Source organism: Aptenodytes patagonicus, chromosome 10, assembly GCF_965638725.1.
Source record: "Aptenodytes patagonicus chromosome 10, bAptPat1.pri.cur, whole genome shotgun sequence".
Lineage (NCBI taxonomy): Eukaryota > Metazoa > Chordata > Aves > Sphenisciformes > Spheniscidae > Aptenodytes > Aptenodytes patagonicus.
Window position 1 is genome coordinate 5,553,314 of NC_134958.1, and position 17,238 is coordinate 5,570,551.

Sequence of the window (17,238 nt, forward strand, 5' to 3'; positions counted from 1 at the left end):
GAGAGACGATACGATGTGATGTGAGATACGATACGAGATATGATATGAGATTGATATGATACGAGATGAGATATGATACGAGATATGATATGAGATTGATATGATACGAGATGAGATATGATACGAGATATGATATGAGATTGATATGATACGAGATGAGATATGATACGAGATATGATATGAGATTGATATGATACGAGATGAGATATGATACGAGATATGATATGAGATTGATATGATATGATGAGATACGATACGATGTGATGTGAGATACGAGATACGAGATTGATATGATACGAGATGAAATATGATGAGATGATATGAGATACAACATGAGGTATATGAGATTGATATGATACGAGATGAGATATGATATGAGATGATATGAGATACGACATGAGGTATGATATAATTGATATGATACGAGATGAGATATGATATGATATGATATGAGATACGACATGAGGTATGATATGATTGATATGATACGAGATGAGATATGATACGATATGATATGAGATACGATGCAAGATATGATATGAGATTGATATGATACGAGATGAGATATGATATGAGATGATATGAGAGACAATACGAGATATGATTTATATGATACGAGATGAGATATGATATGATATATGAGATATGATATGAGATTGATATGATACGAGATGAGATATATGATATGAGATACAATATGAGATTGATAAGATAGGAGATGAGATATGATATGAGATGAGATTGATATGATGTGAGATATGATACATGAGATTGATATGAGATATGGCATGATACGATACAATACGATATTAATTAAAACAGAGAAATATGCTTTTTGATCTTTAGTAACAAATCAGGCATATTGTCGTACAGACGATAGCACATTTAATGTACAGTGTATTCATGGATGGGGTGTATCTGGTCTATATTTAAATATATGCATGTAACTAAAAATGACGTGGTAATTGTAGAACTAATGTAATGAATTGTACATGGTTATGTGCAGTGTGTTGTTAGTGAGTTCTAATGGCTGGATATACATAGACAGCTACACACCCCGTCACGCACAACTACGCGCACACAGATCCGTGCCCACGCAAATACACGCGCGCGCGCACGTCTGGCACACACAAATACACACGCACACACAAAAACACTCACCGAAATAGCCACACGCACAAATACACCTATATATCCACACACAGCCACACCCCCCTTACACACACCTATATATCCACACACAGCCACACCCCCCCTTACACACACCTATATATCCACACACAGCCACACCCCCCCTTACACACACCTATATATCCACACACAGCCACACCCCCCTTACACACACCTATATATCCACACACAGCCACACCCCCCCTTACACACACCTATATATCCACACACAGCCACACCCCCCTTACACACACCTATATATCCACACACAGCCACACCCCCCTTACACACATACATATATATATCCACACACAGCCACACACCCCCTTATACACACCTATATATCCACACACACACACACACCCTTATACACACACCTATATATCCACACACAGCCACACCCCCCTTACACACACCTATATATCCACACACAGCCACACCCCCCTTATACACACCTATATATCCACACACAGCCACACCCCCCCTTACACACACCTATATATCCACACACAGCCACACCCCCCCTTACACACACCTATATATCCACACACAGCCACACCCCCCCCTTATACACACACATATATATATCCACACACAGCCACACCCCCCCCTTTTACACACACCTATATATCCACACACAGCCACACCCCCCCTTACACACACCCCTATATATCCATACACAGACACACACACACCCTTACACACACATACATATATCCACACAGACACACATATATGGGGGTGCATGTGCATGTGTATATGTGTGTACATGTGTGTATAAGACGTGTATGTGTGCACGTGTGTGCATACATGCAAAAGCTGTGTGTACGTGTGTACAAGATACGTGTACGCGAATGCACGTGTACGTATAAACTACGTGCACGAGTGGGTGTGCGATGACTCCTGGCCTGCCCACCCTGGGGGCCCCCGCAGGGTCTGCCCCGCCAGCAGCTCGCAGCTGCCCTACGGCCTTTTGGAGGTGCCTGGGACCTCCCTGTGCCACCGTCACCGTCGCGTTGCAACCAGAGGCTAAAGCCCAGCTCTGCCCCTGCCCGCCCCCCGGGGCAGCCTCTGGAGCTCTCAACATGGAAGGCTCTGATCTTATCGCACTATTAAATAGAGGTTTAATTTTTTTTTCCCTACGCTGGTGGTGTGGAGTGAGATTTCTGCCTTGACTTTCAGCTCCCCCCCCCCCCCCCCCCCCCGAGTTAATCTGCAAAAGTCCAATGTATCAGTAATTTCAATCTGACACGAGTGGGCAGGGTGCGTTTTCGGTTTCCTGGCCTGGCGGCATTAAGGCGGGCAATCTCCTCTAATGCACTAACTACTATTTTGATAGTAGTTTAATCAAGGTATCTTGATTAAAAAAGGTGTGCTTAGATGTTAGAAATGCTGATTGCTGCCACCAAAAAAAAATCCCATTCCGGTTTTGGAGCCTCCAAAAGGTTTTATAACAAAGTCCGCCCAGCTGGCACCATCCCAGGGTGGAAAATTTACAGTCAAAGTCATACTTGACTTGATAGCGAGGTTCTCATGAGCCTTAATAGCTGCCCGCTACAAAAACTTCATACATGTTTTATATATAATTTCCATGTGTGTTTTTACCCCATGTTCACCCTATTCAATGAAAAAAAAAAGTTTTGTGAACAGGGGAACAAGACTTTTGTTTTAAACTACTAATAGTCCCCCACCTGCCCCAAATACAGCCCTTTCCCACGTCTGCCCACTGTAACATCCCCTTTCCCGCTCCCACCCCCTTCCCTTCCCGTCTCTCTGCCTCGGATCCTGCGAGTGTGGCTGGGCAGGCAGTGAAACGCGCTGCCGTCGGTGCAGAGCGGCCAGCAAACGCACGCAGGGGTGGTTTGGCCCCTTGGTTTTTGTCTTTTGAAGTAGGGAGCTGCGTGCCTTTCTCTCCGCTGACGTACTAAGTCGTGTGTGTGTGTGCGTGTGCGCGCGTGGCCAGCAAACGCTGGTTCGTTGTTACAGGGAGACACTGAAGAGACGAGAGACAAAAATAAAATAAGAAATTTGCATTGAGTATTTATTTTGATAAACACTGTGTACTCCGAACAACTACATGTTATTTCAGTTTTACGCCACGGTCTGTTGGAACCAACGTCCCAAGAGCTCTTGTCATCATAAACCAGTCAATGCATTACCGCGGTCTGCCGACTTAGAGACCTTTCAAGTGCAAAGCAGATTATCAGAAAAGACACATTGCTGACCTCCTTAACAACCTGGACAATGCTAAACTCCAGTACAAATGCTTCATATGTCTGCAATTTAGTTGTCTTAGTGCCATTGTAATAAATTAATAGAAAATATATCTTTTTTCATTGGAAAGTCTATAAGAAAATGTACAAACATCTAACTCCGAAAAAGGACCAGCTATTTCGGCGACAGGTAAAACAAGCATTTGAACAGAGGCAAAAAACCCAAACATCCAAACGAACAAACAGACAAACGAACAAAATGCAATCAAAAACCCCCACTCTGCCAAGGGCAACTGTGAGGGCAAACATGGAAACGTTTGCAGTAATGAAACCTTGCGAAGAGGGGAACTGCAGCTTGTGCAGGGACTGTTAAAAGGATGTACAAAGAACAAGCAGTCAGGTAATTCACTAGCCAAAATGTGCACGTGCAGTTTCTAGAACAGTCAAAGATGAAAAAGTAATCATATGGCACAAAACTATTGCTGACTGGCGGTGGCATTAGGCTTCGTTCTGTCTCCAGAGCGACACACTGGCTTCATCCCGTAAAGGTCGATGGGAGCCCTTTGCGTTTCGCGGGTGCGTCTGCCCTGCTACACTCTGCTACGATGCTCTATTATCCCTCAGGCTTACAGACTGCAGTGATCCCGTACTCCGTATTCACAGCGTGAGACCCACCCTAGCTCCAAAACAGGCCCCATGTGACAAGCTTTGCATGATAGAACAAGCTACTTAAAAGTTTTCTTCTCTTAATAAGATGAGATTTTTTTTAGGAAAGGGGGGAAAAAAAAAAAAAGGTTTTCCTAGAGCCAAGTCTTATGATTTCACCCTGAGAATTCCCAAAACAGCAAAATCAGAAGCTACACTTCAGCACAAAGGCAGCGCGCTCGTAGAAGCCGAACAAACCAGTCTAGGGGATGGACCCACCCGGCATGATCCTCCCGGGCATCTACAGGGAGCAGGAGAAGGGAAATCGCTGGTGACCCAGTGACTCAGTGCACCACAGAGGGCAACCCCCTGCCCCGGGGGGTCGTACAAAGCCAAATCCCAAACCAGGTACATTCTGAGCCCGGCTTTCCTGCCCACCGTTTGTCAAGTGCTCATGAAAGAAATACTCCTGCTCTGGTCCATCTCTTGAAAGCAAGTGTGTTCCACGAACACCATGATATCAACAGAATTGCCTCAGGACAGTGAAGAGGTTTAGATAACCCAGACTAACGTACTCAAGGGACTTTTTTTTAGTCTATTTGCTTGATTTCAGGGATCTGGCTCTACTTTGGCTATCAAAGAACGTCAGATAAATGACGTTTGGATAATCACCGTTGAACCACAAGTGAGACTGACTTTTTCGAGGAATAGTTTGTGAAATCCCCAAACCATCATAAGCCATTGGGGGAAAAAACAACCCACCTTACTTGCCTTTTACAAGTGTTGCCCATTCATTCTGGAAACGGCACAAATGCCTAAAAAGCATTCATTAACAGACTCTTGTTGAGAAGTAAGGGAGGGAAAGCTTGGCTCTTCTTTTTTTCTTTTTTTTTTTTTTTAAATACAATACACATGACATTCAGCAAGTTCAAAACAACTATATAATAAGTCTGAAAAGAACATTCCAGTTTCAAAACCCAGGAGAGGCTTGAGGGGAACAAAACCTACAGTACTATCTAAATGTTGCTCACGGTTGCTTTGACTTTCAGAGCAATTGATCTAAACTAGGCTATAGAGTGCAACACCTGCCCAGCCTTCGGAATGACACGCAAAATGGTTGCTCTTTCGTTCTAGCTGCAAGATAGCATTTCAGATACTGTGGAGAAAAAGCAACTTAATTACATGAGCTTTAATTAAAACAGAGCAAAACGAAGTAACCATCAGCAACTAGAATAATTTCTGTAGCAATGGGGGGCAGGCAGAGACACAGTGGGGAAACAAACCCAGATATGATTGGCAAAATTGACATTCTTTGTGCTTTGAAAAGCTCCTAACCCTATCTTTTAGCCCCTCTTAGATTTCTTAGAATAGCCACAGGCTCCGGAGACACCTCCATGGCATTTCTGAGCAACAGACAGAAATATCACTGAACACTGGAAGTGCTTACAATGTTCTACAAGATAATGTTTAATCTCCCATCCCCAGAGATGTCCCCGCAGGAGTCCTGATTCACACTAATCTGCCTTCATTACCCAGATACTGCTTTGAAGAAGGGGGAAAGGAGGTACAAGACATCCAACTAGCGTATGGGGAGTCCCACTCTAATGCTTCAGCTACCTGGTAAGACCTCTGTCACCTTCCATCCAGATCTCATGTAACTCTTCCAGGAGGACCAAGACACTCACGCCCTTAAGCCTGAGGACACGATCAGAAAGCAACACGCAGCAGAGCAGTCTGATCCCGTTCCCTCTGACCTCCCTGGAAAGGCAAGGGCCGCTCATCCTATCTGAGGCAGAAAAAGGTGAGTCCCAGTATTCCCAACTAAAAACTGGAAGCCTTGAACAGGATGCTGTCTTTGACTGGCTACCATAAACCCTCCAGACTGATCCTGAACTTTATTACATGGAGGGACTGTACGGGAAGGGCTGAGAAAATGTATGTGCTGATTGACATTGCTTTCCTTCTAGCCTACAGCTGCTTGTCGAAGGAAAACTTCCTTTTGAGCAACCACTATTAAAAAAACCTTGATCCATAGGAGAAATGCAGTTTTCTGAGCAAGCAGAAAGATGTGGTTTCATCAGTCTCCGCTGGCATGTTTTATCTTCTCCTTCTCTCATCCCTTCCCCAACTATGTGCCGTGGGTTAGCATGTACAACACAGACCCCAAAGAGCTTGATCAAATATCATAGAAGCTTTAGGAGAAATTCTTACTGTCCAGTTATGTTTCCCAGCATCTAGGTAATCCTTCAAATACACTCTTTCCATCTTAGATTTTCAACAAGCCTTTGAACTGGCATTCCATGTTTATGTGAGCAGCTAGTTACACTATGGGAAAAAAAAAGTGTTTGGACAACTTAGAGGCTGGTAAAAACAATAATCCTCAATGGCCTTCAGATCTAGAACTCCCCCTTCGAGAGGCAGCACATAAGTTAGTCTGTCACAGGGCTGCTGATAAAACCAGCACCGTGTAAAACAGGTCAAACCTTGCTTAGTAATACGAGAGTCAACATGGCATCGGTGAGCAAGTCAACCGGCGAGGAGCTGGTGATCACAGAACATACGCTGATCACAGAGGAAGGCTTTTCTGTCACATGTGGCCACTCTAGCTACTTACAGTAAGATTTCTTTTTAAACAACGACAACAACAACAAAATGCTACACCTCTGGAGCTGGCAAGGTGCCTGTGGTGAGCAGTCAGTAGTCCGTCCCATGGGGGCATGCTGGCAGCCAGAAGGCAGAGCAGCGTGTCCTCATAATTTCATTTTCTTCACCACAGGAATTGGCAGTGCTTGATAGATTTTAGCTGAGTCCTCATTAGTGACCAGCTTCACCCAGACAGGGCGGAAGCTGCCTTTGAAGCTGACGAAAGCCATTTTTTCTGCGAATCAGAGCAAATATATTAGGAGTGTGTCGGGGCTGCACCAGAAAACCACCCGTGTGCAGGGCTACACCCAATGGCTGGCTGGATGCAGGTGAACAAGAGCACACATATGCACACAAACTTTGCCAATTATGCATTCTCCAGGTATTAAAAAATACTTTCCTAGTGAAGCTTAATTAATATCTTATTTACATGTTGTATGCTTCCATTAATTAACGTGATACATAGCAGAGGAGAAAGAGGAAAAACCCTTCCTAGCAGGCAGCTTGAGCTACCTGTTGAAGCTATCATTATTTGCATGGTGGTTATACTCAAAACCCTTTCCTGCCTGGGGAAGGTGGGGGGATGATGAGGGACAGGACAACAGACAAGACCTACGTTAGTGAGTATAACACACACACGAAAGAGGAAAGTGTGCCAAAAGCTCACGGTTAGAGCTGATCAGAGCAACGTGCACGAGAGAGCAATATTCTAGTGCAATATGTGATGCTTTGAAATCGATATGCTTTGTGCCATCAAGTCAGAATTTTGTTTCAAGAGAAAATCAGCCAAAAATAAGTTCAGACAAGTAAAAAAAATCCTGTTTTGGGGCATTTAGGGGGGAAAAAGTCCAATATTCCTATTGTTAAAATGCCTTTTTATTTAAAATGAATCTGGAAAATCAACCCCCCTGAATTCTTTACTTCTAAGAACAACTGCCAGAGCACTTTTCCCATCTACAGTATTAAACTGAGTGCTGTTACCCAAAGCTGCAGTGGATACAACCTCACTGAATAAATAAATGACTGCTCCCAGGATGTTGGAGCACATGCTGATAGAAACAAGCAAGGCGAAGTTTAGAAGAAGGAAAAAAGGTCCCTTTACTGGAACCATGGGAGGGGGCTAGATCAAAGGGGTTTAGAATTGCATTTTTCAAAAGTGGTTACCTTTTAACCTAAAACCCTCTTCTGCACCGAGCTTCTCCAGTACTTTAGTCCATGGTCCTCTTGAAATGAATCTTCCTTTAGATGTCACCAGCACTATGGAGCTGAAGGAAACAAAGCCATTTATAAACAGGTGAAGAGTCAGAACACATTCCTCGTTTGTCTGTCTTGAGCACTGGTAACTCCTGCCTGTGTGACTCAAAGACACCGATGAACTACAGTGGTTTCTGCTTTAATGGCTTTTGTCAATGCTTTCCAACAGCTTAGTCATATACTCACTTTTCCAATCATGCAAAACCCATTAGGAAGCCGACAAAGTCACTTTTTTTTTCTAAAACACTGTTTTCTATAATGTTTTCAATGTTTCCAACCAGCAGTTCCATCCTGCTTTGCTCAGAAAGGAACATGCTCTCCCTGGGATGCACTGAGCGAGTCTCAAATAATTTATTGTTCTTGCAGCATTAGCAGGATAAAGCCTGAAGAAAGTCACTGCTTTGAGATTTTTGCTGGCCTGATGCTTTTCCTTCATTTTCAGCGTGCTTTTGCTTAAAAAGGGTATTATTATTATTATTATTATTATTATTATTATTATTATTATTATTATTGCCTTATTTGCATGTACTGTATTTCACCTCAGAATTCTCAGGGTCTTCTACAAATGCCAAGTGATAAACAAAAGACATGAGGTAAGTGTGTTAAGCTAATGCAAATCTGTAAATGCTTGGGTAAAAGCCAGCAACTGCCTAGGCTGAATTCTGAAAGGGTAGAATAAAAACTCAAATTAAACATGAGGGGTTAATCTTACAGTGAGAATTGTCCGTAGAGAAGTGGTGATGTTAACCTCCTTACTTCCTAAAGATGCACAAACACCTCCAATGGTTATCTCAAAGCGTATGGAGGAAGAGCTATGCTCCAGTGAGTTCAGTGGAAGTCCTGCTCTTAAGCTCAGTGGGGCTGGGATATCATCCTTGTTCAGCTCCTAATTAAAGCTGCATCACGGACTAATAGAGCAAACGCTTAGGTGAAATTATTTCGTTCCACCTTGCAGGGTTTCCGTGAATGAAACTTGCCTGACTCCAATGGCATTTGCAATCTTGCAGAATGCCAGCCTTGCTGGGTCCGCTTTCCTGCATCACGGTGGACACAAGTCGCCAAAATTAATTAGGCAACAGCTCCTGCAGAGCTCAAGGCCTGAGCTACTGAGTGCAGCAGTTACATCTTAACACCTCAGCTGGAACTGGAACTGTTCGGGGGAAAATAGCAACGGGTGGTGGCAGAGGAACAAGAGAAGCAAAAGAGTTAAGAGTCATCAGGACTTTTCCTATAATAAACCTGAGGTGTTAAAATACCCTAGTGCTTACAAGAGTGGATTGAGCTGGCAGGCTGGTTTCGAGTACTTTGTGAATGCTGAATCACCTCTTTTTTCTTTCTTCAGTTCACTAAAATCGTTACTTTCTATTAAGCCTTTCCTGCTATGGAAGTTTAAAATAAATTCACCAGATGTTTTGTTTTCTTATCCCTGGGAAACTCATCAGAAAAGTAGATTTATTAAAAAAGAGGAATTTGGCCTGCAGAGTTGCTTAAATGAACAAAAAGGCTTGTCCTTGCTAGAAACACCTCTTCTCACATCCCCAAATCCATAAACATAGAAGTTGTTCTAGCAGTCTCTTCGTGAGAGGCTGGCGAGGCTGGTGGGGCCCCTTCCCCCCCGTTAGCACCATCTCTCTGTACAGTCCGTGCTCTGCATCGCGGCGGGGAGAGGTGACAAGAAGCTGCTGGCTGTACAGTCTTGGCATCTGCACGGTGTCCACATCTGAATCTGAACAACACTTCCATCTGGCAAATGAATGAAAGACGTCTCATGGCTATAGCTGAAGCCCTTGCTTGATCCGATTGGAAAGGCTTGCAGGGGATGGGCTGGGAAAACTTTTGGTGAAAGAAGGACAATAATTTGGGGGTTCAATCCTTGCAAAGACACAGCTGAGTGAGACCTGATACGTGCTGACCATGTTGGGTCAACTTCCAGTTCTAATCCTAATCTTAAACCTAACCCGGTTCCAACGCTAATCCAGAGAAGACAATGAGGCGCAGAAGGATTTAAATACACCTGAAGTCTAATTACGATTCAATCCTCTAAAGAAAGAAAGAATCCAGGAGCTGGATTTAGCCAGGACTGAGATTGGATTTTTTGCCAAGGAGAATGATGGCCTCTCTGAAAAGCTCTCTTTTTTTTTTAATGAAAGTGAGCAACTACCATGCTTCTCTGCACTAACTACTCAATGTATTTTTTGCAGCCTTCAGAATTATTTAAGACAGTAGAAACACATCTGTATCCACCTGCATGGCACCCTGCTGAAACTTCCCCCAACTCTCTGGAATAAATGCCAGAACAATATCCTGTCGATCTGCCCACAGTTATTTCAGATGATTCATCAACAAAGCAATCATATTTGTATGAAATGTTACATACCAGATTTCAAATCAAAACAGATTTAATAACAATGAAATATATTCATTTCCCAATAGGACTCCACAAACTAATATGAGAACAACCCCTTTGGTTAAAGGGTTTCTGGTGTTGTTCCCAATCCTACTCCAGCAGATGAACCTGCTGTCCTCCAGGATGCAGGAACATGTGTTGGCTACTTACCACCCACCTGCAAAACTCTGCTTTTCTGGCTGCCCATACTTAAAAAATAAAAGCATCCAGCCCTTAGGTCTGGGCAGGGAACATGTGCAAAGAGGAATGTATTTTATTAGTGGAATTTTCTGTGATTGGAGAGAGTATGCAGGCAATAGAAAAATGTAAACTGTGCACATCTGTACCGATAAGCGCTGAGAGTTTATTTGTGAATTTAAGTCTGCAGTTTGTCTGTAACCCACAACATAAATGTAGCTCTGCAGTTTATTAATCAAATGTAGCTCTGCACTTTATCGGGGGCTCGATCAGTTCCTAAATCACAGAGTCTGCATCCTTCTGCTGCCTGCTCACATTTGGACTCTATTGGAGTCGGCAGTACAAAAGCACGTTGTTAGCGGGTCAGTCTGGCCCATGTTGGGTGGCAAAACCCAGGAAAAAGATGAGTGGTGTACAGCATTCTTATACATTGCACCTTAGTAACACCGGATTATTTACTCACTGATCTTTGATGTTGTTGACATAGTTTTCTATCTGTGCTGGGATTCCTTGTAGAATCGAGTTTTTGAACGTTACTCGATCAACAACTTTTCCATGATGTCCGTCAATCACAACCAGCTGGATACCCTCATCAGTGAGGAAAAACCTGACACCGTCAACCTGCGCGGGGGGAAAAACATTCTTGATCTATCACAGTAACACAATTGCAAACAACCACCTGCAAGAAGCACTGATAGTGTTGAGTCACGGGACTACTCTTTCTATCAAAGGGTGGAATTCCAGATCTCTGAGGTCAAGCTGTCCTGCATTTTTGCTAATATGGAGAAGTTACAGCCTTTTTTTTTTTTTTTGCACAATATGAAGCAAAAGTGACCTGAATCTAACTATGCATGGTAACATTGTAAGCAAGTTTTCCATAAAAATGAAGCAAGTATCTTAGAATTTTGTCCCATAAAGTTCACTGAGAGGACCTGCTCACCTCAATGTATGCAAAGTCATCCTTTAGGTGGAAGTACTGTTTCTTATAAGTTTCTATTTTCACTTCCAGTAGGTGGTCCTTAGTCTTCTGCTCACAAAAAAAAAACAAAAAAAAAACCAAAAAAAAAGGAGAGAAAAGAGGTTTTCTAGTGAGGATGTCCATTACCTGAACACTGCATTTTCAGAAAGCATTTTAAACCTTGAAATTCAATCAACAAGAAAGCTACATAATAAGCACTGACTTGCCAAATTACATTGCTAATGAGACTGGGCACAATGGTAACCTCTCTGCTCATCCTGTCAGCATTTAAATTGTTTCACCAAATGGCAGAGTACAAGTAATTCTCACTTTGCAGAGCTGACACATAGTTCTCTGAGGCTTTGCTGTGCATTCCTGCTTCGAGGGTGATGAGTGAAAAAGGCTAAAAGACAGATAAATATCCCCCTCCCTCCTCCAGAACTAGACTGGATTGGATATCATAGGATCATAGAATAGTTTGGGTTGGAAGGGACCTCTCAAGGCCATCTAGTCCAACCCCCCTGCCGTGGGCAGAGACATCTTCAACTAGATCAGGTTGCTCACAGCCCCGTCCAACCTGACCTGGAATGTTTCCAGGGATGGGGCATCCACCACCTCTCTGGGCAACCTGTGCCAGTGCTTCACCACCCTCAGCGTAAAAAATTTCTTCCTTCTATCTAGTCTAAATCTACCCCCCTTTAGTTTAAAGCCATTCCCCCTTGTCCTGTCGCAACAGGCCCTGCTAAAAAGTCTGCAGCCATCTTTTTTATAAGCCCCCTTTAAGTACTGACAGGCTGCAAGAAGGTCTCCCCGGAGCCTTCTCTTCTCTAGGCTGAACAACCCCAACTCTCCCAGCCTTTCTTCATAGCAGAGCTGTTCCATCCCCCTGATCATTTTTGTGACCCTCCACTGGACCCGCTCCAACAGGTCCGTGTTTTTCTTATACTGAGGGCTCCAGAGCTGGATGCAGTACATAGGAGACAGTGTTGTACAAAATGCTTTACATGAATGAGATACTCGGCTATGCAGTCCCTTCTCTGACACTGCAGTTCTTACAGCCTGGAGGAGCTGGAGGCCAGACAGGAAACCTTGTGTCTCTCCAGAATCACATTCCCTGGACCAGCCTGTCTTCCAGCTCATCACTTTTCACCCTGTACTTTTAAGCGCAGCACTTCACAACAGAGCCCCAAAAGACTAAGTACCCAACTTCAACAGAAGTTTTGGGTGGCTTCGTCCTTTGAGGACCTGTGCTCTCTACACGTGCAAGAATCTGTTTCATACGTTTCACATACCTGGACCATTTCAGAAAATCAGGCACAGGAGATACTGAACCTGGTACAAAGTCTTTCTATGTCTGTGGGCACAGTATGTGCCGGAACTACAGATTTACGCTGGCGATAATTCTGTGATAAGAAATCAACTACTTTACCAGTTGCGCACTAGAGAGTTTCTTAGGCATTGGCACTTCTACTATTGGTGTCTCAATGTACTTGGGATAGGCCATGGCTTCACAGTCGCTGACGCCAGCCGTCTTTGGGATCACAGCTTTGATCCTTATTCGTTCACAGCCTTTGACAGAGCAGAAAGCAAATTTCTCCTTCTCATTTTGAGCTTTGAGTTTCAGAAACAGCAGCCTGCAGGTAGGGGAGAAGAGTGAACAGCATCCTTGAGACTTCTGTGCAAAAAATGGCTAACTCCCAGTTTTGATGGACTCCTTCCGAATGCTTTGCAATAATGTGCGTTGCAAACCCTGTGCCGATGTCTGCATTTATAGTGCTCAACATACCACATGCAAATAAAAGGGGGGACACATCTCAGAAATGGTTTGGGGAGGTCAGGGAACTTAAGACAGAGAAATTAGATGACACCTCAACTCCCTTTGAGCTCTAGTTTATAATGATACATTTATGTAGAAATACATGGTTTGTATTTTAGCGCTCTCTTTCTTTCCCGTTATTTTAATTCTTTAAAAGAAAATGACAGGCTTTACACTCTTAGTTCCTGTGCATCCCTGTCGTGGTGTTTACACATGGTTGCTGTTCAAAACAAAAAGGGTTGGGTGTGTCTCCAGTTCAGTTTCATAGTCTGCACTTTGCTTTTGTCTTTTTTTTTCTAATTTGTATTCACTCGGCAAAGCATTTCCCAGAGTAATTGGCAGTGCAGCAGAGGCTATGAATGACTGGCAGCCGTGGGAGTCCCAGGAAAATTAAACGCTGGTCACATTCCCAGAAAGACTTTCTGGTTTTGTTGTGATCCCCGCTAATGGCATTAGCCAAACGGCTCACGAGTCCAGCAGCTTTCTCAAAGCGGTGTCCAAATCGGCACGGCCTGCTTCCTTACCCAGTGTCCTCATCCCAGTAGTAGTATCCTTTGCTAGGGTATCTGTGCTCCAGTTTCTCCATTTGAGAGGTTCTATAGAAGGTTCCAGTTTTGTACGTTTTCTTCAAGAGACGATTGTGGATGTCTGAGAGAATGGAAAATGTCGTCCCTTTAGGATAACAAAACCCTACTTGGATCCAGTCGTTCCTAAAAATAGCAAAAAGACCCACATTATAACAAGTCGACACATGACTATTATTTTCCTGGTCACGCTAGAAGCCAAACTAAATAATTCACTCTGAAATGTAACTTAATTTTTTCCTGGCCGGTTAAAATTTTAATGGTTTTGGATGAATCACTGCAATGTCAATTAGATATAACAGCCGTGGGTTAGTTAAGCAATGTGGGTCAGATCTGCTCCTGACTTCTACACCTGTGACTTCCATGCACCAGGAATGAATTAGCTCTAGGCTTCCAAAAATGAACCGTGTTATCTTGCAGGGCTTCCCAGGGGAGGAAACAGGAATCTGAGATGTCAAATGGAAAGATGGTGAACTCAACGGACTTCCTGGAACAAGCATGTTCATTCTGGAAGAGCTCATGAGGTGATGACCTCACCCATTGAAAATGTGCAGTTACATTATTGGGCTGGAATGTTGGAATTTGGTCGGATCACTCACTTGTTGAAGTTGATGAGCCATATGGCCAGCTCTTCAGGGGCTGTCTTGTCCCAGTGGATGGTGTAGCCTTTCCTCAGAGTTATAACTGGCTGATACTGCTGGTAATGAGTGCTTTTGCTCAAAGCCCCTTCCAAGTAGAGCGGGTGGTTGTGGTAGTCATTTTTTATTATTTTCATTTTCAGGTTGGCTGGCTTGTAGGCTTGGATGTATATCTAGATGAAAAAAAGATGACCAAGTGTTTAATGAATGATAGTAAAACATTAAAGGTGCCGCTATTCAATAGATGTGAACTGGTGCAAGGCCTGGGACTTCAGCAGTGACCTGTATGCCATACACATATTTAATTTCTTAGGCTTCCTTTTCAACAAAGTGAACTGTTTTCAGAAAAAAAAGAAGGATCATTTCCTCACCCACTGAGTTCAAGAGTATGCGCCAGTCAAGGCTTCAAACAAGCCTGCAGTAGGGCTGATGTATTTCACAGCGCTAGCGGCAACCCTCAGCAGTGGGACAGTATCTACCTCAGACATCTGACTTCTACTGAACAAGGACCCTTCTGTCTGGATTTCAGAAGCATGAAAACCAGCTCAGTGGTTAGGAATTGGCTTTAGTGGCACTACACAGAAAAAAACCCCAACAGTTGCAACACCCAAGACAAAAACAGGCGCTACTCATCAGAGGAAAGTGAGGACTCTCTCAAGGCAGCAGCACTCGGAGCTCGTGTGGTAGGAAGAATGGTTTGGTGGTTACACAACAGGATGAAAGATGATGAAAGCTGAAGTCTAATTTCAACTGCTCAGCACATTTCCCATAACACTGTGGGCAACACTTCCCTCCATAAATCAAGGAAAAATAACTAGCCGGCAGCCCATAGATTTATGAATATTAATCTGTTAATGCCCATGGAGCTCTTAGGGGACTTCAGGCAGAAGTTGTTAGAGCTGTTAGCAGTCAAGGCCAAAGTATCTGAAAATGTACCACAGTATGCTTGTGTTCAAAACCACCTGCGCAGACATGCAGATAAATAAACCCTGAGCACCCTGAAGAAAGTTCATTTCTAAAGGTCAAGCTTTACGGTGCCAAGAAATTTAATATAAAATAAAACGATAACGATACTGCAAGGTAGGCAGCTTTACCTGTGCAAAGTGTCCGCTGCAGATGGAACCTCTCCAGTCGGGCACATCAATGCAGTCAGGGTGCTTGATTAACCAGTTATCTTCTTTTATTAGGTATGAACCTGGATATTCTGACACAGAACCATCCACATCATGAAAAACTGATGTTTTATCACCATCCATATCCAGATCATTGAACCAGGGGCCAGGTTCTCCAAAGAAGACTCTTGAGGTAATCTAAACAAACAGTGAAACACACTTAGATCTCCAGAAAGGAATTCATCACTTAGAGTACAGAGCAAAGGATGGCTATGGTCACTAGAGTGGCTCAAAGGACCCATTTTCTGACTTTATTTGGCATTGGAAAGTAGCTTGAACAAGAAATAGCGTTGGGTTTGCGGGTCAACTTGTGCATGAAGAAACCTGTGTATGCACTAACATCACCATTTTTTAAATGGCCACAGATCTTGGCTGCTCAGCTTGAGACATCGTAAGCTTGATGTTCAATGGCTCTGAGGCCCCATGACTCCAGATGAAGTCTGGCGTTGCAGGTCCTCTGAGATAGCACTTACGTGGTAATAAAACTATGAGCTTCTGGAATTGACCACCCAAAGATGGAAGCACCAAAATAATTTTCAGCTGAGCTGCTCATGTTAGTTGGCAGGAACATCAGTGCCATTTGGTGCAGGCATATTAGGATTGTCTCTGCCTGCACACTGCCTCTTCGGTAAGCCTGAAGTCAGTGTAGAGCTGGGTCACACACTTAAAAGGTGTGTTTGATTTGTCAGATTTCCCTGCTGACCATGGGGGAAAGGCTAAAACCACCAGAATTTCAGCCTCAGCTGTGAGAGGTTTGTTATAAAATTCTGGAGGAAGGTTCAGGAGACGGGGCGATTTCACTAAAGCCACTTCACTCATTGTCTGCTGTTATATTTTCAAGGTTCCAAAGCCACATAAAGTCACACTGATGCTGGGAATAATCAGCGACCTCCCCTGGGAAATGGCTGCTCAGGCAACTTCTGACTGATATTTTTATCCAGCATAAATAAATGACATGTCACCAGCCTGCCTGGTGCAATGTGAGAGAGTGACCGACCAACACTTTTAGGGGAATTTTTGCCTTTCCCATCCCATTTAGCACTAGTCAGCACTTTTCCTGACATGTGAGCAAGTCTGCTAATTTTTTGAAAGTTAAGAAACCCAAATCATTTCAGTCTGAACCACTTTACTTATTTATTTGTTTGTAATGTTTGGCAGTTGGATTTCACAGCCGCTAGAGGTGAACCTCAGCAAACCAGTTAGCACGTATTTGTGCAAGCAAATACAAAAATAACTCAAAAGCACAGACCCCAGGAAGGGTTCAGACCAGCACCCAGAAGTTCATACTGTAATTCAAAGTTTGGCAGACCCTTTTTGGCTGAGCTCTGCTCTCACTTATGTCTGCAGAACTGGAGTCCATGGAATTACCCCGGTGTGCAGGGCTGCACAGCCCTGCATCGGCTCAGTTTCACTGGCTGTTTCCCAAAATCAGTATTTTCTGCTTCTAGGTGAGTTAGACCTTCCACAACAGACTTCCTTCTGTTGTTGCTTTAATATTATACTGCTGTGGAAAATAGAAGGGCAGATTCACAGTTTCTGAGACATACAGAAATGGAAATTA

General features: G+C 43.5%; 1 protein-coding gene across 1 annotated transcript in view; it reads right to left on the bottom strand.

Moving 5' to 3' along the window:
• Positions 1 to 3,185: 3,185 nt before the first annotated feature.
• The window catches only part of CEMIP (cell migration inducing hyaluronidase 1), a 116,173-nt gene continuing 102,120 nt past the window's right edge, over positions 3,186 to 17,238 (bottom strand). The window contains exons 22-29 of the mRNA XM_076347903.1: positions 15,600 to 15,815; positions 14,467 to 14,678; positions 13,808 to 13,993; positions 12,897 to 13,101; positions 11,450 to 11,536; positions 10,973 to 11,130; positions 7,836 to 7,936; positions 3,186 to 6,906 (exon numbers count right to left, since the gene is read on the bottom strand). Of these exons, the coding sequence (XP_076204018.1) occupies positions 6,779 to 6,906; positions 7,836 to 7,936; positions 10,973 to 11,130; positions 11,450 to 11,536; positions 12,897 to 13,101; positions 13,808 to 13,993; positions 14,467 to 14,678; positions 15,600 to 15,815 (1,293 nt within the window). The 3' untranslated portion in view covers positions 3,186 to 6,778. The remainder of the gene's footprint in view (positions 6,907 to 7,835; positions 7,937 to 10,972; positions 11,131 to 11,449; positions 11,537 to 12,896; positions 13,102 to 13,807; positions 13,994 to 14,466; positions 14,679 to 15,599; positions 15,816 to 17,238) is intronic.